This window comes from Scatophagus argus, chromosome 23 (genome assembly GCF_020382885.2).
Source record: "Scatophagus argus isolate fScaArg1 chromosome 23, fScaArg1.pri, whole genome shotgun sequence".
Taxonomy (NCBI): Eukaryota; Metazoa; Chordata; class Actinopteri; family Scatophagidae; genus Scatophagus; species Scatophagus argus.
In genome coordinates this window covers 10,909,497-10,932,592 of record NC_058515.1, presented here as the reverse complement: position 1 = coordinate 10,932,592, position 23,096 = coordinate 10,909,497, and the positions used below count along the sequence as shown (strand labels likewise).

Sequence of the window (23,096 nt, the reverse complement as noted above, 5' to 3'; positions counted from 1 at the left end):
AGTGGTCTGGAATGGTTTGGTGAGCAGTGAAACAGTGTTAACCTCAAGTCGGGGCTGTCTCACGAAACCTACCCAACACTACTGTGAGATGCTGGTGTTGTAAAATAACTTTGCTCCAATGTTTTTCAATATTTACTCACAGTCTTGGCTGGAATTAAAAAATGGCATGAATTCTAGAGCCAGAGGTTTGTGGCTGAATCAACTTTTAGCCTTTAGACTTTTTTTTGGTGGGCGAGGTAGGCGGGTGATTTCCTATTTTCTCAATTCTTATCATTTAGGTGCTGGTGATCTTTTTTTTGGTGTTTGTTAAAGTGAGCACTATTACACAAGTCAAAGAAAAGCCTCATATTTAGGAACTAAAAGTGGAATTTGGCATTTTTCCTTAAATAACCTATAACAAGTTTGATTCTGATCGTAGACATTTGTTGTAGTTCTTTCCCTACAAGTTTCCTGTCTGCCGTATGATATGCCATATGATAGTTGCTGGTTCATTTCCTGGCAGTCAACTTAATTTCAACTCTAATATAAACCATGTATGAAAAAGTGTGTGTGTGGTTTTAGCCGTGATGTCACCTTTCCTGCACGTCATGCAGGTCAGAGGCATCATCAGGGGTGTCTAGTGACATGTGCCCTGCAGGCCTGACATCAGCAGGTTTGGACTGCACGTTTCCATATAATCAATCAGAGCTGCAAACTCAGGAGACTCCCTGAGGTTATTGTTTCCGTGTCTGACACTAGTGAGTGTATCGTTCATTTTAGCTCCGGAGGAAGGTTATGTCATGTAATGTAAACATGAGAAAAATAAGTTGCTTTAGCACATCCTCGGCAGAATTGTTTGAATCAACATGGCTTTTGAATGAGTTCGACTCCAGTTCTGTGCACCTTTTTCCTGGCTTGATTTGTGAAAGGGGAATAATTTCCTCCATGTGCTCTGTAAATGGTATCAGATTGCATTGGATCAGTTAAATGCCGTCAAATGTTTGGAATTCTAGGATTGCACCTCCTTCATTTTCAGTCACTCTGGCTTTTAATCAGTAATTTACAAAATACAGAATAAACAACGGAGCATAATTTTATGTTGCTGTCAGACTCAAATTTGCAGCTTTCATCTTTTCATCTTTCAAATATAATAGTCTCATCACACTGTGAAGTGAGAAATAAAACATTTCCCAATCTAAGTGGATAAACCAAAATCCCCCTTGGCCTTCATCCTTGTCCTCTTCTGTACCCCCCTCCTTCCCCCTCCCTCTGCCTGCGTGCGCAGACACACACACACACACACACACACACACACACACACACACACACACACACACACACACACACACACACACACACACTGTGAGGGGCCCCTTGCTTTTCATAACAAAGACCCTGTCTAACCCGAGCGTGCAGCCCTGTATTGCATGTCATAGTGGAAAGCTGCGTGTGTGTCTCTGAGTGGGAAGCCCTCTGAGCACCCTGGCGTGTCAGGTGTCACTGACATCTGTGCATGTGCGCTGATTGGGTCAGGGTGTGTTAATGTCTATGCATGTGATGCGTCTTAATTGTGCATCTAAGTCCTCGATCTTTGACCTCGTGCTTTTCAGCTCAGTGTAAGCTCCACTGGTCTCTCAAATATTAATATAATTTCAGTTTGTTTGTGTAAAGGAGGTGTGTGGGGGAGGTGTTGGGAGGTTTTGGCAGAGTTGACAGAAGTAATTTGAGCGCAGACCTTGCAACATTTTGACATGAATTGAGGAATCTTTGCTGGTGAGCTCAGCTCTGTTGTTTTTGTTTTTTTTAGCTCTTGTGTTTTCTTTTCTTTTTCTCTCTTTACCTCTCTCCCCCATCAACCGCTACTCTTCCTTTTTTATTCTATGCCCTTCTCCTCTCGTCTGTCTTCTTTTCCTTTGCTCCTCACGGTCCCTCTGAGCCTGTCATTAATGGTTCAGTGCCCCCCCCCCCCCCACCGCAAATGGACCCATATAGGGGAGAACATGGTTTTTCGGCTCTGAGACTTTGCAGAGGTCCTAGCGAGTGTGCTGTATGTGTTGCACGTATATTTCTGTATGTTCTCATCACTGTACAGTCCCCACAGCGACCCCTGAGATGCCCCCCTGCTTAAGCTTTAAGTTTCAGCACACTCACTATTCCTTAACGGCATCTACTGGGTCATCTGTTAATGACTGTATCTCTCTATCTCTCTCTCTTCTCATTTTGCAGAGAAGCGATGAGGAATTACCTGAAGGAGCGAGGTGACCAAACTGTCATGATCCTGCATGCAAAAGTTGCACAGAAATCCTATGGCAATGAGAAAAGGTGAGTGAAACAGAAACAGCAGCTTCCTCCTTTGTACAAGCAGGCCTCAGTGATCACTGGACATTGTTGGATTTGAGAAAACAACATAAAAAGAGAGTTTTCAGAGCAAACCTTTTGTTATAAAGGTTAATTTAAGACCACTTTATACACACTGACCTGTTGTTGAGTACACTGATTGTGAATTGGTTTAGAACGAGTTACGAGCATCATATAGAAATGCAGTCTTCCTTGTCTTCCCCGGGTTTGTGGATGTATAATGTATGTCACTCAAGGGGCTCTCAGGCCTAAGAAGTGAATGAAAAACACACACTCCAGCTTGCCAGCGTGCAGCGTTCGCAACTTGACCCTTTTGACCTCCCATATCAAAAGAGGTCAGAGGAGGAAACGAGCAGCGACCTCCTGTGTGAGGCCATGTTCAGGTGAAGGCCACAGAGAGGCGGAGGAAAGGGAGCAGGAAGAGAGAGTTAGAAGCAGTGGGAATTGGGGAGATGAAAGGCCCCTGAGGAATGTATCGGTGAAACCATGGAGCCTATAGGTGTGAGGCTTTAAGGACGAGAGGCTCAGAAGTTCACAGAGCAACTGAACCTATCTTTGTTGTATTTTCATGCAGTGTGATCACTGGCTGTCGCAACCACAACTCGATTCCTTTTTTCTCTCTCTCTCTTGTGCTTTCTTGAACTCTGCAACTGATCTTTTCTTCCCCAAACCCTTCCTGTAACTCTACCTCTCACCTTTCTACGTCTCGCTCTCAAACTTCTTGTAGCTTTTTCCCCCTTCTGCTCTCTTGCTCATTATGCAACTCTCTTCAGCTCTCCATCCTCCGCATGTTTTCTTGGCCTGAGCTGCCAGCACTGCTTGCAATCTCATCAGGCCCATCTCTTGGTAAATCGGTCAGTTTGTGGGGGAGAGGGGTTGCAACTGATATGAATTCAAATAAACTGTAGCTGTCTTTTCCTGTTAAAGTGACACTTTGTGAGGCGAATGGCAGTGAGAGGAAGCATTCAGACGCTCTTGTCACATGGCATTCTTGTACAGCTTCTGAGTCGGTTGCTGGATTGTGAGTTGCTCAGTGACATGCCGAAGCAGGGTTTACATCTCAGTGCTAAGTTAAAACAACAGTATCTTGTAACCAATAAACCATCTAGCAGGATCACAGACTAGTGTTTGAATGAGTCTACTTAGCCAGCCCTAAAAGGGGATTTCTGCTGCATTGCTGTCATGTATACAAAGCAAGGTTTCTTTCCCTGTGTGCTTATCAGTACTTCAAAATCCTTTGGCCTGCAAAACTCCACAGTACTTGTGCTGTCTGGCACCTCTGATTGCGCCTGTCTGTACCGTAACAAGGAAAACTCAAGAAAAATGGGTGAATGGAGAATGCAAATGTAGCACCTCTTTCTAGCTGCCTCTTTCTGTCTGTGCTTTTTATAGGAGGTGAAAGTAGACAAACACCCACAGAGACAGACACTGGTGTTGCGAAATAGGTCGCTTTCCACTTCCACACTGACTCACGCCAATTTATTTGAAGTGTGCTGCTTCAGGAGTTGATTTCACATTTTCTTAACAGAGTTCTGTGCTTTACATTAGAAAGTACTTCAAGGGAGTGAAGGAGGATAATTATGAAACCCTGAAATGGAAAATAGTGACCTTTTTCTTGAAATTCTGGTTTATATTTATTTCATCAGATCAGTCTCATGCTGGACTGCTCATGTTAACATCTGCTAAATTAGGCTCAACAGCTTGAGGAAAGAGTGTTTAGTTCAGTTGTGCGTAACAATATGCCGATAAAGGTTTCTGACTGCCTTAGCTTAGTACAGGTCTGCCCTCTTCTGGTGTAAACGAAGAGATGCAACATTCAGCAATGACAGTGACATCCAGCTGCATATTTCTTTTAAATACAATTACAAAAATAAGATTTCTTTCAGCAATTTTTCATTTGTTGTTAATAATAGTGAGTAAGTTAATCTTCAAGTTATTAAACTTTGTGAGCTGGTTTATATGTTTAGAGCGACAAGCTGAAACAGACAAGCTGAATCCGAGCAAGAAGGTTCACAAACATATCCGATGTGGGGCCTCCTTTGAGCATCGGTTCAAAGTCCAGTTATATTTGCGCTTGTGTCCAGGTTCTTCTGCCCTCCTCCCTGTGTTTACCTGATGGGCAGCGGCTGGAAGAAAAAGAAGGAGCAGATGGAGCGAGACGGCTGCTCTGAGCAGGAGTCGCAGCCTTGTGCCTTCATCGGCATTGGCAACAGCGACCAAGAAATGCAACAACTTAACTTAGAGGGAAAGGTACAACCCACACAAGCAGTCTCACGCTGTTATTTACCTTCACATGAAAACATGCAAAACATCCAGAAGCTGCCATAGCTTCACACCTTGCCTCCAGTCACGTTACAGTAACAATAGCAAACCGTCTCATTTCTCAGTTCACTGAATTTGTAGGTTGTTAATGCCAGCTGTTTTTCTGTTGACGGCTGTGGAAAAATATTGAATAGATAATGTGTATTCAAGGAAAAGTTGAACAGATTCAATCTGTTTGCAGCAGAAAATGTAATCTAAGCTGTTCTGATTTCTTACCTGTGCTTGTTTTTTCCAGAATTATTGCACAGCCAAAACCTTGTACATATCCGATTCCGACAAGAGAAAGCACTTCATGTTGTCTGTCAAAATGTTCTACGGCAACAGCGCAGACATCGGTGTCTTCCTCAGCAAGAGGATCAAAGTCATCTCCAAGCCCTCTAAAAAGAAACAGTCCCTGAAAAACGCTGACTGTAAGTTTGTGTCTCGACTGCTTCTTACACACACATACACATTTGCCGGTTATTTATGCTTAGGATGCTTTTGTTACTCAACTTTTCTGTTTGTTAGTACCTGTTGCAATAAAAATGTGGCCTACATGTTTACTTTTGTAAAGTACTATCAGCCATTGCAGTTGAGTTCACAGTAGGCATGTTTAAGTTGAGCCAAGGTTACGGTCAGAAAGGATAAAAAGAGGGAGCAAATTGGACACAAAATAGAAACATTTCAGAGAGTTTTTTTTATATTGCTGACTATTTACATATGTTTACTGTATTTTATTCTGTTTCATTTTACTATTTATAACTAACTTGTTTTGAGTGGTGCTTTAACAGCAGTTCATCATTATCCTCATTATTTCCAGCCACTAGAGGGCAGTGTAGCTTGATAGTGCCGCGTGTTCACTAACCCAGTTGTGTCACATGCGTAGAGAACACATCACCTCGTCTGCTCCTAACCTGCCCGTCTGCATTCATGTTTGTCCACAGTGTGCATCGCATCAGGCACCAAGGTGGCGCTGTTCAACCGGCTGCGGTCCCAAACAGTCAGCACACGCTATCTACACGTGGAGGGCGGCAATTTTCACGCCAGCTCCCAGCAGTGGGGCGCCTTTTACATCCACCTGTGTAAGCATCATTCAGCCTGAACCACTGCTGTGATACAGACATTAGATGAATAATGATTCATGATTCATGTGAGAAGCTTCCACTTTTAACTTCAGCCTGGAGTGAGATTTGTTTCCTGTGTCCTGACAAATACACAACATTAGACAAATGCACACTACACACATGTCCAGGAAACATGACTGGAGTCTATGAGCCACAACCACCACCACCTGAAGAAGTTCATCTGTGTTAGAAACACATCAGTCATGTCCACACAAAGTAAAAGCAGTTAAAGTAGTGTGAGTTGTTAAATGCAGACCTTTAGCAGAAGTATTTACAAAATGGCAGAAAGCAAGAGCAGTATTTTGAAGCATGATATACTTTGTGTTTATCATGCTATGTATTACTGAACTTACTGCTCTGCCAGCTCAGTGTCAGCAGAGCTTCTCTGATGTCCTTCTGACCCCGCAGCCTGATTGTGCTGACGTATGTGAAGACGTCTGTAACGGTTAGCTGCTGGAGTTAGTTGAAAGTTGGCGTCCCCACAGGAAGTCACATCGCAGTGACTGTTGTTACAAACAGATGATAATCGGTAAAAGCTGTGGACAGCCTGTAAAAAATGCAGCCTTGTATGCTCCACACCTCAGCCCTTTTGAGACTGAAACCAGAAAAGTACAGCAGAGGAAAACGAAGAGGAAAGGCATGTGTTGCGGCAGAATGTGAGACCTGTCAGTTGCCTGAGAGTCGACTGCTCTGAAATTTTAGAGGTTCAGCATAAGAATGTGGTTTGACAGCGTTGTACTTTGTCTTCACATCTCTTTCTGTTGTAAATGTCTCCCACGCTATTTTGTAGTAATTACACAGCTGGTTCATCACAGACAAAGAAAGTGATTGATTGATTGATTGATTGCTTGAATGTGGGTTTGAGCGTATAGAATACATTCAGGCTCGTGGGTGTTTGACTTCTTCTTTCTTCTTCTGCATTTTCAGTGGATGACGAGGAGTCAGAAGGAGAAGAGTTCACTGTGAGAGATGGTTACATCCACTACGGCCAGACAGTCAAGCTGGTTTGCTCCGTCACCGGCATGGCCCTGCCCAGACTGGTAAAAAGAAACGCTTCATTTGAGATGAGAAAGATCAGAACAGAAATGGAAACTCTAATGATCCCAGTGGGGGAGAAGCTGGTTCACAGCAGGAGCTGAGAGATAAAGGAAAATGACACCAAAATTACACATACAGAGATTATTACAGGTGTTTAGGGAAACACTTAGTAAGGGTAAATCCATAAGGGTATCCATTGGATACAAATTTTTTTATGTTGTTATTTTAAATAATTAGTTGTACATTTTGGAAATGTGTTATGTTCAGTACTTACATAAGTGTAAGTACTTAAGTACTTGTTCACTACTTTTGTTCTGGCAAAGGGTGGTAAAGATTTTTTCCATTTTGACAGAGCCAGGCTAACTGCTCTTTTTTATTTTAACACGAAGACCTTGTTTTTCCTTCCTTGTCCATCTACTGCTCTTTAATGAATGATGATTTCTTCCACCGGTATCTCATATCTGCTTTCCCTCATTCTCCTCTGACTTTCCCTCAACACATGTGATTTTATTTTTTTCATCCTCTAATTTCTCCCCCCTTTGTTCCCATCCTTCCTTTCTCCTTCTTTCCTTTGTCCATCTATCTTCCAGTAGGCTAATCTCTCTCTCTCTCTTTCCCTATTTGCCTTTCAGATCATCCGTAAGGTGGACAAGCAGACGGCGCTGCTGGACGCCGACGACCCCGTCTCCCAGCTCCACAAGTGTGCCTTCTACCTGAAGGACACAGAACGCATGTACCTGTGCCTTTCCCAAGAAAGGATCATCCAGTTTCAAGTTAGTGACTCGCCTCAAAGTGCTTTTACATCTGCCATCACCCAGGTCACTTCACCCTCAGATCTCATCTCACCTATTGTTCGCAGATGATTGAGGATGATCGCTTCAGCACATATCTTTTGTCTTTACTGCACTGTTTTAGGACAGGGAGGCATTTGTATTCTTCTTTGAAGAAGTAGTAGTCCACTTACCTCCTGCTTTTTAGACGGTTGCAGAGCCACAAGAAGAACATTTGATTGCAGACTTGAGTGGTCTTGATTAGGTGTAATTCTTGGTGGTTATGTCTGCCTGTCATATGCATTAAGGTTATGTGACCCCTTCTTCCCCTTCTGCCAGGCCACTCCATGCCCAAAGGAACCAAACAAGGAGATGATCAACGATGGCGCCTCTTGGACAATCATCAGCACAGACAAGGCCGAATACACTTTCTACGAGGGCATGGGCCCTGTCCACTCGCCTGTCACCCCTGTGCCTGTGGTAGAGAGCTTACAGGTACACGCCGAGGAGACAGCAGAAGGTTTTAGTTTGGTTTGTGTGTTTTTTATATGCTTTATATGCTCTTCCTTGTCTGCAGTTAAATGGTGGTGGTGATGTCGCCATGTTGGAGCTGACAGGACAGAATTTCACTCCTAATTTGCGGGTCTGGTTTGGAGACGTTGAGGCTGAGACCATGTACAGGTGAGTCTTCACTTCTGTATCATTTTGCATTGAGTAACTTTACCATGTTCTTTGGGTAACTTTGCTATGCCCCACCACTCCCACCACCACCTTCTTATGCACACTGCAACCTATCATGCTACATAAATGTGTCTTCCCATTTCTTTCCAAAATAAGATTCATTATGTGTACCAGACTGACTAGAATTTCTTATTAGCATGCAGATTGGCTGTTACAGTTAATTTGAGGATTTATTAGGGCTCATGCAGACATAGAGAATGATAATTTAAGTGTAATGAATATAATGGTGATGTGAATAAATTAGTAATGTAATCTGGATTAATAAAAGCTTTTAAACTGCTCCCTATCAGGCTTATCGCTGCATGTCCTCTAAGTGCCTAATGGCACGATGGCCTATGCAAGAAATAAATAGCCATCTCAGCTTTTAGTGATTTATCTGGTGTCACATGAGTCAAGTCATATAAACCATCCGTGCTTCTTCAAACCTGTGCAGTGAGCGCGCTGAAAACATTTTAAGAGCCAAGGTGCTGCAATGTTCCATCCTTGTAAAAAGCCATTGCTTCAGCTTTTCCTCCGTCATGAGTTGAGCTTTATAGGCTGATTGGATTTTATGTGTCTATGAGTACCACCCACCAAGCATTAGGTCCAAGAGCGGGACCCCGAAGACTGTAATCCTACAGACCTTTGAGAAGTTTCTTTGCCACATGTGGAGTTGTCCCACACTTCATGATACTACTGATGAAATATTGTAATATTGTGATGACGTGAATTACTGTGTCAAGTATTTAAAGCACACTGACAAAATCTGACGACCCCAATGTCATTCATTGTGTCGGTTCTTTAACACACTGCAGGTGTGCGGAGAGCATGCTGTGCGTGGTACCCGACATCTCCGCCTTCCGCGAGGGCTGGCGCTGGGTGCGGCAGCCCGTCCAGGTGCCCGTCACGCTGGTTAGGAACGACGGCATCATCTACTCCACCACACTGACCTTCACCTACACGCCGGAGCCCGGGCCGCGGCCACACTGCAGCGCCGCCGGGGCCATCCTACGGGCCGGAAACTCCAGCCTGCTCAGCAACAGCAGCCAGGAGGCGGGCCCCGGCGTCTACGGCCCCAACAGCACCTCCAACGCGGGAGTCACATCCTCATCCTCCACCGCTGCAGCTGTGGTCTCCTAACGCACACAGGGGGCCACTCCATACGATATGCCTTGAGAGCAAATGTACCACAAGGTATATAAAGACTATATGGGAAATAATAAACAAAAACTGACTCACTCTAAAGTGCTGCGTTTCTAATTTTGGATACAAAGAAGCTGAAACGGAAAAAAAAAATTGTTGGGAGAACGGAGTGAACGCAGGGGAAATTTGAAGGAGGGAGTGACATCACCATGTTCTCAGCCAACGGGAATAAGCGAAGGTGCTCCTTGACACGCACCCCCCCCACCCCCCACCCTCCACCCTCCCCTCTCCTGTGGTTACTTTAGGGACCTGCCTATCCAGTTCTGGTGTTTGGAATGAGTGAAGTTCCTGCAGGCTCAGAGCACCAGCACCTTTCTATGGCTGCGAGAACGGGGAACCACCACGACAATACATCCTCCGTGTACAAAAAATTCTCTTGAAAGGAAAGTATATTTTTTGCGCCGCCCTGCTCCCCCCCCTCCTCTCAACTCCCTCCCACCACTTGTTTTATAATTATTCCTTTTTGTTTCGTGTTATTTTGCCTTCATTTGTTGTTTCCTAAAGGGAAGGCTGGGGAGGAGGGGGGGCTGGATGTATTGTTGTTGGAGGGAGCGTAAGGATGCAGAGGGACACACATAAAACGTGACGATAACATAGTTTTTATGGACCAAGGATCATGTATAAGCTTTAGTAAAGGTACATTTTTCTCCATACCTTTTTTGTATTAAACATATAGTACACTTTTGTTACCAAATAGTTTCTATTCTTCCTCTGAGCTTGGGCTTTGTTTTCCCCCTTTGAGGTCCAAAATCACAATCTGTATGTTATTGCGACCTTACTACAAATGCTTGCGTTCTTCAGTCTTTGGATTGAACTTGTTTCGATTTTTTTTTTTTTTTTTTTTTTTTTTTTTTTTTATACTCTTGCTTCTTCTGTTGGGGAAAAAAATATCTGAAGTCTGGGCTGTTTATTTACTTAAGCGAAGGTGGTGTTTTTTTTATCATTTTAAATTGGGGAATAACCTCAGAGGGCCTATGTTTTATCATTGGTTTTTATGAAGTCTTTAAAAACAAAAGCTTTAAGCAACGCCTCTGCCTTGCCTGCAATATTCTATGTGCGCTATGTCTCCTTTGAAAGTGAACACATCAAGTACATCTCACATGGAGCCATAGCAACATTTGCAGATTACATCAAAAACTAGACTTCCGTGATTACGAAATCGAGTCAGTTTGTCATTTTCAAACTATTGTAACAACATTGTAGTCATTGACTTAAAAAGGATAGCCTTAGTACTGTATATTCTTACTGTGTACACAGTCAGACGTGTCGCATATCTAATATCATGTATCTGTTGCTCTATTGGTCACTGTCAGCGTATCAGATAATGTAGTGAAACTTTTCTCCACACCGAGCGAGGTGTCTTCCAGTGTGTGCTGTAATTCTGGTGGCATTTAACTCCAGCGTTTTTTGTTTTATTTTTTGTAATTTTTTTTTTTTTTTCCAAAAAAGATGGACACTTTTCAATTTGATGTGGCCTTACTGAAAACTTCAATTACAAAACAAACACGAAAAAACCTTTTTCTTATCTGCTGTTTACTCACCTTGGAAGAACCTTTGCATAGCACAAAAAACAAGCTAATGCCTCGCTTCTTATCACATGGAGCTCCGCTGTTTCGAGCTCACTGCTGCGGCTCCAGAACCACCTGTTCATGCAAAGCAGCCTTCTGAAGGATCACTCAGCCTTCATTTTCTGGTGTACAAGTAGAAATAAGCCTGTTTTTTTTTTTTTGTTTTTTGGTTATTCTCATGCGGTGCCCAGCACTGTTTCACTTTTGGTACAATGTCTCATGACGAGCGCTGTTGAGCTCTTTTCAGCCTTTTGTTTTTGTTAGATCTCCTGTGGTTTATGATTTTAGCAGAAACAAACGTGTGTACATTGAGTAGTTGCACTCATCTGTGTTCATGGCAACTTCGTCTCCTGTAGGAGTATAAAAGGCCTTCTAAATGTGTATTATTGAAGATGTGCATTTCCAAACATAACAGCAATATTGTACAGGTCATTTCATTGTCTTTGTCCGCCTGAGCACTAGTTCACCAGCCAGCAAATGTGTGCGTGTGAGTGCGTTAGTGTGTGTGACTGTCGTATGTAGTTGCTGTAATGGAATATTGAGTCAGACTCGCTCCATTTCAACTGCTCTCCAAAAATCAAGAAAGAGAAAAAAAAAGAAAGAAAGAAAGAGAGAAAAGGAAAGCCTTGAGCATTCACAGGGTTTTTCTGTCTTCCACCAGGATCCAAATGTCTGATAATTGTGGATAAACATTCAAAGGCAATACTTGTGATTTTAGTATTACATTACTGTAAACACTTCCTGGGAAAAAGAACAACGATACTGTAACATGAATGTCTGCTTAATGAAGTATTTCCAAGTTTTTCGTAAAAGCAAAACCTTGAAATAGGAAGAAAAAAGGATTCACTTGCAGCCCAATGTAAAAAAAAACAAAAGAAAAGGAAAAAAAAAGAAAAAAAAAGTTTTGTCCCCCATCTCGCCAACCTTGCCCGCCTGTCAGTCATTAATGTTAAATGTTTTATATTGTAATATTGATATTTTTTTAAATTATTGGTACAAAGTTTCCCCTTGTCTAATGTCAAAAAAAAGTGCATTATTGCCCGTGCTGCCTAGGTTGGCCTGGGAGTGTATTTTTTTTCCCTTAAAGAGGCCACTTCCTGTCTGTCCGGGAACCGTCGAGGAGTTGGTGCTGCAGCGGTTGTGTAGCGTCCAAACCCAAACATTTTTCGCGCTTCATCACACTGAACTCTTGTGACGAACCTGAACCCTTTACTCTGCAGGATGGAGGTCACAAAATCTTTAACAATAGATTTGTAACCTGAGTGGGTTTTTTTTATGTTCACTAGCTCTAAATTCAATGAGTGTTTTTTTTTTTTTTTTTTTTTTACATCTGCATTAGCATCACACACACCCCGCCCCCACCCCTGCAAGCTTGGATATTTTTGGGTTTTTGTTTACACGTCGAGTCGCCTCTTTAGGCTAACCACCACTGGCTCCTCTGCATCATCTCCTCATGCAAGTCTGAATGGAGCAGCTTTGTCACACTTACTCATTTTAGTAAAAGGGGGTGATGCATGCTTTTTTCTTTTTTCTTTTTCTTTTTTTAAATAATAAAAAAAAAATGTGTCGCCTTGACAATCCGAACTGGTATACAGTTTGTCTTTCTCTTCAGAGTTTTAAGAGATAGGGAGGAATACAGAATAACTTGATAACATGCCTCGTTCATTAAGGGGATAAGCAGTTAAAAATGAAAATAATGTTACAAACTGACTTTAAAATGCGCACGCTGTATTAACCTGGCGACAAAGCTTTCAGAGAGGAAAAAAAAAACAAAAACCAAGCGCCATCTCATTATAACTCAGTAACTGGTTTCTTTCTCTTTGTGTGTCTGGTCATACTTGTTTTGCTCTTCCAAAAGCAGCTCTTCATGTGTTTGTTGTTTTTTTTTTTTGTTTTTTTTTTTCTATAATGAGCTCTGAACAATGTATGTATCCTCTAATATGCCAAATGTCTTTTTATAATGTAGTTTTCATGCACTGCTAAACAAAACAGGGCAGAGTGAGAGGCAGCTTTAAACAAATAAAAAAACGGAGTGTGGAGCCCTTCTCTGTCGCACTCAGCCTTACTTTCTCCTTAAGACTATTTGGCTGTTTGCACTACAGAGCGCTAACCTTTCTTTCTCTCTCACACATTTCACCTTCACTTTTTATGGCTCATGTTTATGTATGTACATTTGGAGTCCACCCCCCCCCCCCTTTTTTTGTTTTTAACATGCAGCCTGTTGTGCTTACCTTTGCTACATTTGGATCACTTTTTTTTGTTTTCATTTCCCCTATTCTCCTCCTCCTCTTCTTCCTCTTCCTCTTCTTCTTCATGTCCTTTCACTATCTTTCACTCTCGCTGTATCTGTGTATTATTCTAGTAAATGGTAAGCAGAGGTGTCATTGTGGTAGTATACTCAGTGCTCAAAGGGTTGCTGATGGTAGAAACCTGTGCCGTTTGTAACATTTAGCAATAACGTCAAAACAAAGGGGACGGTTTTTTGATAACATACGTTAGTTTGTTTTTGTACATATTGCAGCTCCAGGTCATGCTCAAATCTGTATGTCATTAAAAGAAGAAAAAAAAAGAGAAAAAAACTTGCAATATTGGCTTAAAAATGAGAAATAAAAAAGTGATATAAAATCTCACTTTGTGTTACGTTTTTAATCGCCAGAAGCATAAGCATGTGCTTTTTTTTTTACACTTTAATCCAAGTAATTGAGGTTTTAGCTGTAAGAGTACAAATGAATAACACTTATCTGTGTTTTTATGTGAAGAATGAACATTTTTTGAGCCGTCTTCATCTCTTCCCTCCGCCCTTTCCAGTGACAGTCAAACAGTGTGTAGGGGTTTTGGGCACCTACCAAGCCCAAATGGAGCTCTTATCCCTGGGAAGAAGTCCCAACAGATTCCCCCTTTTCTTTCCACCACTTGTCTGGGCCCTAATGCCCTCAGTCCTTTAGATCCACTTTTATGAAAGCCGTTAAAAGCTCCATGTTACTCTGCCCCAAGTCTTTGCCAGCGCAGCACTCAAGGACTTTATATGGTCAACAACTTTGGATATTCAGAGATTAGTTGTGTCTGTACATAACCAAAAGAACACAATACCATTCTTGAAACTACTTTTAGATGTATATAACAAACCTCTAAAATCACAGGGATTACATTCAATTATGTGCCTGCTGCTTTAACAGGAAACAGTCTGTCAACATAGGCAGATTATCATGCAATAGAACAAAATACCTCAAAAGCTCAAAATCTCCAAAAAACGTAAAAATGTACGCGACAACATCGAGGTCATACAATGAATGCTGCAACATGTTGATGAAATGGAAATCAGTTGCTACATTGATGCTGCTATATTTAACAGTATGAATCAGTGGAAATCAGGTGGGCAATGCCAGAAATTCACTCTTTGAACAAGAGGGAATACAGGTGTTCAGTGTCCCACAAAGTGATAAGGCTTCTCCAGTTCCTGTCACGCACACAGCACAGCCCCCTTTAGTCACAAACACACACACACACTCACACACTCACACAGTGGGTCAAGGACGAGCTCGTGACTGGAGGATTGTTTTGAAGCTGCTGACTAAAGTTACATGAAAAAACAAGCACACTTGACAAGCACATTTTTGATTCTTGAGTTTTATAAAAAATTTACTCCAAATTATCGATAGTTAACATTACTGGTGACTTTGGTTTTAATTTCTTTAATGCATTTTCCACACTTGCGGGCAGCCATTAATTTGTAATTATTTTGATACAAAAAGTTTGACTTCTTTTTTTTTTAATCCTTCATAACAAAACTGGAAGGAACAGCTTGTCATTTTTGGGAGCTAAGCCTGTTTGCTTTTCTCATGGAGTTAAATATGGAGGAAGGCCAGGAGGCTATTAGCTTAGCCCAGCATGCAGAACATCAGTACACAAACAGGAACAGCTTACTGTTTTCACCACTTCTGTTTGAGTAAGCATTACACAAACAACAGGCAAAATGTCAAATAGTGGCCTTTAGAGGTGGTGGCGGTTGTGCTTTTGAGCATCGAACATGCTAGCTGTTTGTTGCTAATGGTTAAGCTAACTGCCTCCCAGCTTTTGCTCCACATGGTATTGATCTCCAAAGTGTTGTAGTTTGAAGAGCTTTTGATCGCATGATCTACATCAGGTTAAGAGGTGGGTGAGTTTTGCTGCATCGGATCTTCATGTGAACAGTTTTCATTAAAGGAAAGTAAAGAAATAAATGTCCTTTTTTGTTATTTAGATGAACTGATCCTGCTGTGGACTCTGACCCTTCTGGCACTGATTGTGGTTTTGAATGTTGTCCAGTAAAACTGTATGGAAACACTATTTGGTCCTTGAACTTTTACATATACAGTCACCACTTATTGTGGTAGAGAAACAACCAATAGAGAGTATTTAAAGGGTGGTAGTACATTAATTGCTGTTCTGTCTCATAAAAAAACCTTGTTATGTCAGACTTGAGGCCCTTCAAGGCTTTTTTATGACCGGGCCTCCACCCTGGACATTGCAAGCTTTATGGGAACATCTGGTGGTGCTGATCTGCCCCATATCTGCTCAAGTCATCAACAACTACCCATGTCACGCTAAAGCACTGTGAGGACTTTACATTAAGACAACACACCACAGGTTCCCTCCAGGTGTTTGTACTCAGGGCAGAGCTCTTACACACACACACACACACACACACGTATCACTTTATCACACGCTTTAAGTCAGCTCGCTCCAAGCTGATGCACGGATCCCGGTGTAGGTGAAGCGTGTGCTGGCTCCACTTGGCGGTGTATGGCCATTCTGCTCAGCGGTCTTTGGTCCCGCTCTTGATCTGCTCACTTCCCCTTTAGTCGTTCCGAATCCAGCTGACCTCCTTAAGCTGCCACTGCCTCCGCCACTCTTCTGTAAGCAGCTGCAGCAGGTGAACGTGGCCAGCATGCCCTGGCGGAAGCGCTTGTTCATGAAGCAGTAAATGATGGGGTTGACACAAGCCGAGGTGTAGGACAGCAGGTGGATGAAGGAGATGGGCGCGCCGGTGAGGCGGTAGGCTGAGCGCCGGTCAAAAGCCTGCCACGCGTTGACCACAAAGACGGGAGTCCAGCACAGGAAGAAGAGGAAAACGATGACCAGGAGCATGCGGATCACACGCTTCTTGGCCATCAGGTTGGCTGTGGAGCTGCTGCTGCACACACGGCCCACCGTGGGTTTGCTGCTGGTGTTGGCAAAGTTGCCTGTGATGCTCTTCTTTTTAGACGGCTGCATGTAACAGCCATCACTGTCACCAGGCTTGATGCTGCAAGTGCTGGATTGTCTCTCTGTCAGGGGAGGGAAGGTGAAAAGAACAAGACCAGACAGTAAGAGAGCAGCTTGGAAAGCTGGGTTCATGTCTGTCACTTAAGACCTACAAATGGACGACTTGTCTCAAAGCCAGGACTGCATCTTCCAAAGATTATGGTGAAAACATCACGTAGTATGTCAGGTTAAATGATGAGTTTGCTAATATTTCTTAGTTTTGTTAACGTGAAAGAGAAAGACAAATCAAGAAAAGACCAAATGCAACAATGAATTGATTCCTCTGTACCACAAATACCTCAACTTTTTGTCCAAAAGCTGTTAAAAACACATCAGTATGCCACAGTGTTGCACTGGGTGCCATATTACATATCGTTTTAGTAGCATGGACAAGCACCATCCTGCTGCTGTAAGCATTCACGTGAGCACCAAATGTGTATCAGTGTGTTGCTGAATAACCTCTTTACTCCAGTTTGAGTAAGTGCCCACCTGTTTCTGGAAATGACATCCTTCCTCTGCATTTTTAAAGTTTTACATCCTCAGTGTCAGGGAAGGGAAGTCGTCAAACCACTGAGACATTGATGCTTTTGGTCTTTTCTTTGAATTTATTGACAGAATAATGCCAGCCTGCTTTTCATCACTGGCTGTGTTTTGCTTTCATACCTCTGCAGGTTTTCCTGTTGGACAGCTCGAACTTGATGCCCCTGTAGAGCTCCAGGGAAATGAGTCCGTAGGCTGTCATCATGACGATCCCGGGGATTAGGAACAGCAGCAACAACAGGGACACATACCTGCAAGGGACAAATTGGTGGTGGGGGGGGGAGTAAATGGATGCAAACAAGCATTTGTTGTCTCTAATTTAAATCAACACCAAAGCCGAACTGCTTTGGTAAAATTAGAAACCGCTGCCTTTGATCCCGACTGATATCATCACCACAATGTGAATGTTTCAGTTGTTGTGTTTGCTGTTTGCTTTTATGTAGGAGTCAAATCTGTGTCATGCCACAATTTTCCCCATGTGATTGTCTCTCACCAGCAGCACCACACTGAGAAAAGCATTAAAGGGGCCATATGAAATTAGCAACGGGCTCCTTTAGCTGCCACACAATCTGAGTGCCTCTGAGTGTGAAGACACCCCGGCCTGGTGGGACAGTAAAGGTACACTAATGCACTTATTCTCATCTCACCAGGACTGCTGGATGACGTCGTTGGGCCACACCAGGCGGCACATGTGCCCCGTGCTGTTGTCGCGGCGGGTGAAGGGCTTGAGGGTGCTAGAAATGGGATATGGCAACATCAGGATAAAAGACGCCACCCAGGTGGCAGTGATGACCTTGGCGGCGTGGGATTTGGTCTGCCACGTCCTGGAGGTGAGTGGGTTGCAAATTGCGCTATAGCGCTCCAGGGAGATGGCCACCAGGTTGAACGTGGAAACACTTACTGAGACACCTGCACACATAAGAACATCCAAAAATGGATCAGTGAAAATTCAACAGTGTCAGCGTTGAGCTCAGACTGGCTGTGACTTCTTAAGAACTGATGTAAGACACCCAAAGGGAGGCATTTAGCTGCGAAACAAATCTGAATTGTTAGAAATATCACTGAGAAATAATATAGAAACAGTTTTTTAAAGAGGAATATGTACATTTGCTTTGTTACTGCGAATTCTCCTGTGTCTGTACTTCAAATATGAACTTACATCCAGAGGATGGTTAGCTTAGCTTAGCATAAAGGCAGCAAACTGGAGAGAGAACTAGCCTGTTAAGTACGGAGCTTCAGAGCTGCAGATAGGAGCTTTTTTTTAAAAGCATCTGGACAGAGCCAGGCTAGCTGTTTCGCCTGTTTCCAGTCTGTATGCCAAGCTAAACAAACAAGCTCTGGCTTTAGCCTCATTCTAAACAGAATGAGTTACAGCAATCTTTTCATCAGACTCTCAGAGGTGCATTTCTCAAAATGGGAATATTAAGGACAATTTTAATGAGGCAACATTCCCCTTCACTTGGCTTTGGTTTGTCTCCCTCTGTCATGGGCGTCGCAACACCCAGAAATGGTCAGCATCCTCACAACAATGTGACAGTGTTTACTGTAGCGACTGTGATGCTATGGCGCATTAATGTGTTGTCACATTAAATTTAACTGCTGAGCAGCGACAGAGCACGTCCTGCACTGTCTTTTAGCAGATCAGCATCAGCACGCCCCATAACAACAGCAAGCAGAGCCAGCCTATAAATACATTCAAATTATGGCTGTGTACAACCCGAGAGGAGCGACACGTAAATGGATAAACATGTGGACAAATGAAGTAATGACTCTGGATGACAGAGCTCTGATCTCACCAACTGGCTAAATGGAACAACAGGAAGTAAAGAGAAACATGAAAATCAGATTTCCTAGCGGACCTGTAATTGGATGAAGATGAAATATTGGTAAAGTCTGTAATGAGTGCACCTTATTGCTCCAGAAGAGGCTTTCTGAGAACAAACCTGGGGAATTTATCAAAATCACAGGCAAATTGAAGCCAAGGATGATGCGACTGAATCATCTGCCTTAAGGCTGACTGTGGCCTCTATTGATTATTGGATAAATCATTTGGGTCATTTAAACGAGGAATTGATTTAAAAAATTTATAAGTGATGAGAATTTTTGTGCTCGTAGAAAAGGGAGACCACAAACCCAGCGGGATAATTGTGGAGAACATGGATTTTGTGCAGACAATATGCCTCCTGATTTAATTTAAGGTCCAAGCCAAATTAAAAGCAGACATTTTGGTTTAATTACATCCTATTTTTGGCCACATTTAACACGATGTTGTCAGGTTCTTTTCTGCAAGAGGAATACAAGAGGACTCTCTTACTCCCTCGAGTGAAAAATGTGTTTGTGTTCTTGTTGCTGCCTTTGAGCCTCACAGTGTGCTGCGATGTATGTGCAGAGGCTGACACTAGAAGGCTGTAAATCTTCTCTGCGCTCACTGAAAATCTGATTTTAACAGGCAGAGTGATGTCACAAACAGTTTGGAAGCCAATCCTGGTCCAGTGTTCAGCAGACACAAGTATGATGTGGAAACTTGGAGTGGGAGACGCAGCATATCCAGCAGTTTAACTTAGGAAATGCTGAAGGGTTTTAAAGTTCTGGCTTTTCCCCCAAGCCAGAAAACCACGTGAGACACACTTTATATACAGAATTTATATATGCCTTAACACATGTGGAGGGGAACTTTAAATTTCTGCTGACCTCGCTCATCTGATTGGATACAGATGATGTTGCTCGTGTTATTCTTCACTCCGTCCGTAAAAATGATAAATATAGTAGCAGGATTGTTGCTACAAATATGGCTTCACGTAAATCTACACTTCCTGACTGCATGTTTCCTTCAACCAGAGCTGTTTTTAGCTCATGTTTGGTCTCAAGCTCATTAAACAACCAGGAGCATTTGAACATGCAGAGAAGCGAACCTGTTTTGTGCAGGACGTGGCCTGAGATGACTTCAATTATCTTCTTTTTTGGCCCGTGCAAAAAAAAAATCTAACGATAATACACCACAGGCATACAGACTTAAATTATTTTGTAGTCGTAGTAAATTTTGTTGTAATTACTTGAGGTGGAACTCATTTTGAGTCATTTTGTACCATTTGGAGTGTTTCAGTGTGGATTAGTCTTCTGAATATTTTCCCCATTAATCGAATGATTGTTTGGTTTTTGAAATATTCTGAATGAAGTGAGAAATGTCACAAATACCCAGAACCCAACGCGCCCAACGTTTGTTTTGTCCAAACATCAAAATTAAATTAAAGTTACTGGAACCATGAAATATTTTTGCATGACCTGAAGAATCATTAAAGTAGCTGTTTGTTAATTTTCTGCCCATCAACTAATTTATTGATCAACTAATCATTTTGGTTAAACTTGTTTAAAGTGTTTGATTTATTTGATTTATCATTAAACATCATGTTTTTGTGAGCCCTTTTCAGGTTTTGCACAAAAATACTGATTTGTGAAGTAACTAGTAACTAATGTCCATAAATATAGTCAAAAAATGCAATATTTTCCTTTGAAATGTCATGGAGTAGAAGTATAAAGTGACATGAAAAAAATATTCAAGTAAAGTATAAGTATCTGAAATATCTGCTTAAGTAACCTACTGCTCTTTAGTAAATGTACTTCGTTACCTGCTTCGTACCTCAGTTTTTCATACAATATTAGCTCGGAAACAACATAAAGTGTTCACTTCTTTGAATCTACAATAGTCGGGAAAGTTTTTCCTATAAAGGGAGAGTGAATAACAGAAAAAGAGAATAATTAAGATGTGCAGCAGCAAACAAGAATAAGCTGGTGTCATCATTTCACTCACCCATGAAGTACATGACAAGTTTGCATATGCCGGTGCCGAAGATGAAGTCCCTCATCAGGTTGGGGATGAGGGTGAAGGGGATGCAGACCAGGGACACCATCAGGTCGCTGACGGACAGAGACAGCAGGAACAGGTTGGTGACGGTCCTCATGCGTCTGTTCCTCACCAGGACGGCGATGATGAGGCTGTTGCCCAGGACGCTGAGGAGGAAGATGAGGCTGTAGAGCACGATCCGGACTGTCTGGTTGATGTCTGAGACACGGCGTGAAGAGACACATGGCTTTTTAAAATGTGACCTTACTGCTCTTTCACCCTCTTCCTCACACTTTCCTTGAATTCATTTGCACCCCTCATCGGCAAAACGGCTTTGATATTCATAAAATATATGTACCACTTAATCCTCGATTTAGTGTATAAAAGCAGTTTCATGCACTTGACATTGGCAGACTTAGTGAACAGTGACAACATACGTGTCCCTTGTGGCATACATTAGCCATATGGAGGACCTGAGCCATATGCGTAATGCGCACTGACGCAAGAAATGCCCAAAGCATGTCGCTCTTGGCCAAAACAGTTGGTCGCATTTGGAGCAAAAAAACAATAAATTTATTATTACCTATTAGACAGGATGTTCCACAGCCTTTAATGGTTAGACAAAACAGATAAATCCACTGTACCTTTAGGTTCGGGTGAGGGATCCCGCTCGCTCTCGCACTCTGAAATATTCTTGATCCCGAAATTACACAAAATCATGTTCAAGTCCGTTGAATTTATGAGCATGTCGTGTATGGTAAACGTCTCCATTTTGCTTTTTCGTCCCAATAGCCTCAGGTGAAATCAGTCATAGGAACAGCATTCGTCATACTCTTGGCGAGGGAGAGAAATAAATGCTCCAAAGGGCGGGATGTGTGCAAACTGTATATTCCCTCTCTGTCTGTTTGTTTAAAAAGGAAAGGAAAAAAAAAATCAAAAACGAAATTCTGATAATTATCGGCTACTGGTAGTATTGTCTACAAGTTTCTGTGCGCTGCCGGTCTGGTGCGCTGCGCTCCAGCGGCGCTCAGCATTTCCAGCTTCTGACAACATGTGGACGGGTCGCATTCTTGAGTGCTCAGCCCGCCTTTAGAGTCTCTCCAAGTCAGCCCTCCTCCCCTCCCTTTGGTGAAATAAAACACCCATTCGTAAATCATTGCAGTAATTGAGATCCTGCACGGCGTTAAAGTAGCACGTATGGAATGCATGAGTAGTTCTCCCTCATTCCTGATATCTCAGTTATTTGGATCACTTACAAGAGAAGAAATACTGGAGTCAATTCGATGCGCAAAAGTGAAATTAGATTTATTGAAAATGTCAGCAGGGGTTCTGCACTGGAGCTACTGTAGGCTATCTGTGTCCATGGTCTCCTGGCCCTTTTCAAGGCACGATGTTGCCTGCTGTGGCGTTTCATGTGAACCTGTCAGCAACAATATGGAAGCTCATTGACTCGTGCTGTAATTGTTCTGATGGGAGGAGAGAAGGGCTGTCATTAGTGTCCAAACAACGCCAACCCCGATATTTTGGAAACAGTCACGCGTCGAGCTGCAGTCAATATCGCCTTTACGCCCTGTAGGAGCCAAGAAATGATCATGAACTCCTTAAGAAAGCCCCGGGAGTGAAGCTGTCCTCATGTAAGAGAAACACTTGGTGATATTCTAACCTTAAATTTTAACCTGGTCATTGTTACTCGTTAGATAGATAGATAGATAGATAGATAGATAGATAGATAGATAGATAGATAGATAGATGACTTTATTCATCCCCGAGGGGAAATTAGGTTATTCCTCACAAAATAATAACAATTTAGCTCATTTCACGTAAGTAAGCTTAGTCACACAGGTAAGAAAACACTTATGACATAAGAATTTTAACAAAGAGAGACACTTTCTTTGAATTATTCTTAATTATTATTATTATTATTGTTCATAAGTAGAAATAGCCCATCGGAGTGTAAAAATACTCCATAACAAGTAAAGGTACTGCATTCGAAATTTCACTTATTATCAACAAGATACACTAAAAGTATTCGTTCTGAATAATTACATGACTGTTTTAAGGTAGGCCTTTATGATTGTAGGCTGTGTTATGTGGGTAAATTATCAAAATTGATGCTTTATGTGTCAAGTTCAATCAACAATATTGGATTATATTTTATAAGATGATCCAATAACAATCATTCGACCACTTAAATCGTCAGACAGTAAAGTAAAACGTGTATTTTCACCTCTGAAGTGTAAATCAGCATAAAATCTTGATGTGTGTTTACACATATTTACTTGAGTAAATGTACTAAGTTACATCCGCCCCACTGATGTTTGTCACACTTAATTAATTGTCTTTCAACTGTGATGTCAAGTGTGAAATTAAT

General features: G+C 42.2%; 2 protein-coding genes across 2 annotated transcripts in view; one reads left to right on the top strand and one right to left on the bottom strand.

The window, feature by feature from the left end:
- The window catches only part of rbpjb (recombination signal binding protein for immunoglobulin kappa J region b), a 41,856-nt gene extending 28,165 nt beyond the window's left edge, over positions 1-13,691 (top strand). Inside the window, exons 3-11 of the mRNA XM_046380800.1 lie at positions 2,206-2,301; positions 4,422-4,587; positions 4,895-5,069; positions 5,583-5,720; positions 6,690-6,802; positions 7,433-7,573; positions 7,910-8,065; positions 8,148-8,251; positions 9,106-13,691. Of these exons, the coding sequence (XP_046236756.1) occupies positions 2,206-2,301; positions 4,422-4,587; positions 4,895-5,069; positions 5,583-5,720; positions 6,690-6,802; positions 7,433-7,573; positions 7,910-8,065; positions 8,148-8,251; positions 9,106-9,430 (1,414 nt within the window). The 3' untranslated portion in view covers positions 9,431-13,691. The remainder of the gene's footprint in view (positions 1-2,205; positions 2,302-4,421; positions 4,588-4,894; positions 5,070-5,582; positions 5,721-6,689; positions 6,803-7,432; positions 7,574-7,909; positions 8,066-8,147; positions 8,252-9,105) is intronic.
- cckar (cholecystokinin A receptor) lies at positions 13,689-21,841 on the bottom strand. The gene is made up of 5 exons (XM_046380801.1): positions 21,370-21,841; positions 20,693-20,944; positions 17,532-17,793; positions 17,008-17,135; positions 13,689-16,367 (listed from the first exon to the last, which is right to left on the bottom strand). The coding sequence occupies exons 1-5, from the start codon at positions 21,494-21,496 to the stop codon at positions 15,769-15,771; spliced, it is 1,368 nt and encodes a 455-aa protein (XP_046236757.1). The 5' UTR covers positions 21,497-21,841; the 3' UTR covers positions 13,689-15,768.
- Between the last annotated feature and the right edge of the window lie 1,255 nt (positions 21,842-23,096).

Excerpts from the sequence above, each read along its gene's own strand:
- cckar (XM_046380801.1), bottom strand. The coding sequence starts at position 21,496 with ATGGAGACGTTTACCATACACGACATGCTCATAAATTCAACGGACTTG. Across the intron at positions 20,945-21,369 it reads TCCCTCACCCGAACCTAAAG|ACATCAACCAGACAGTCCGG; the intron begins GTACAGTGGATT and ends GCCGTGTCTCAG. Across the intron at positions 16,368-17,007 it reads CAACAGGAAAACCTGCAGAG|AGAGACAATCCAGCACTTGC; the intron begins GTATGAAAGCAA and ends CTCCCCTGACAG.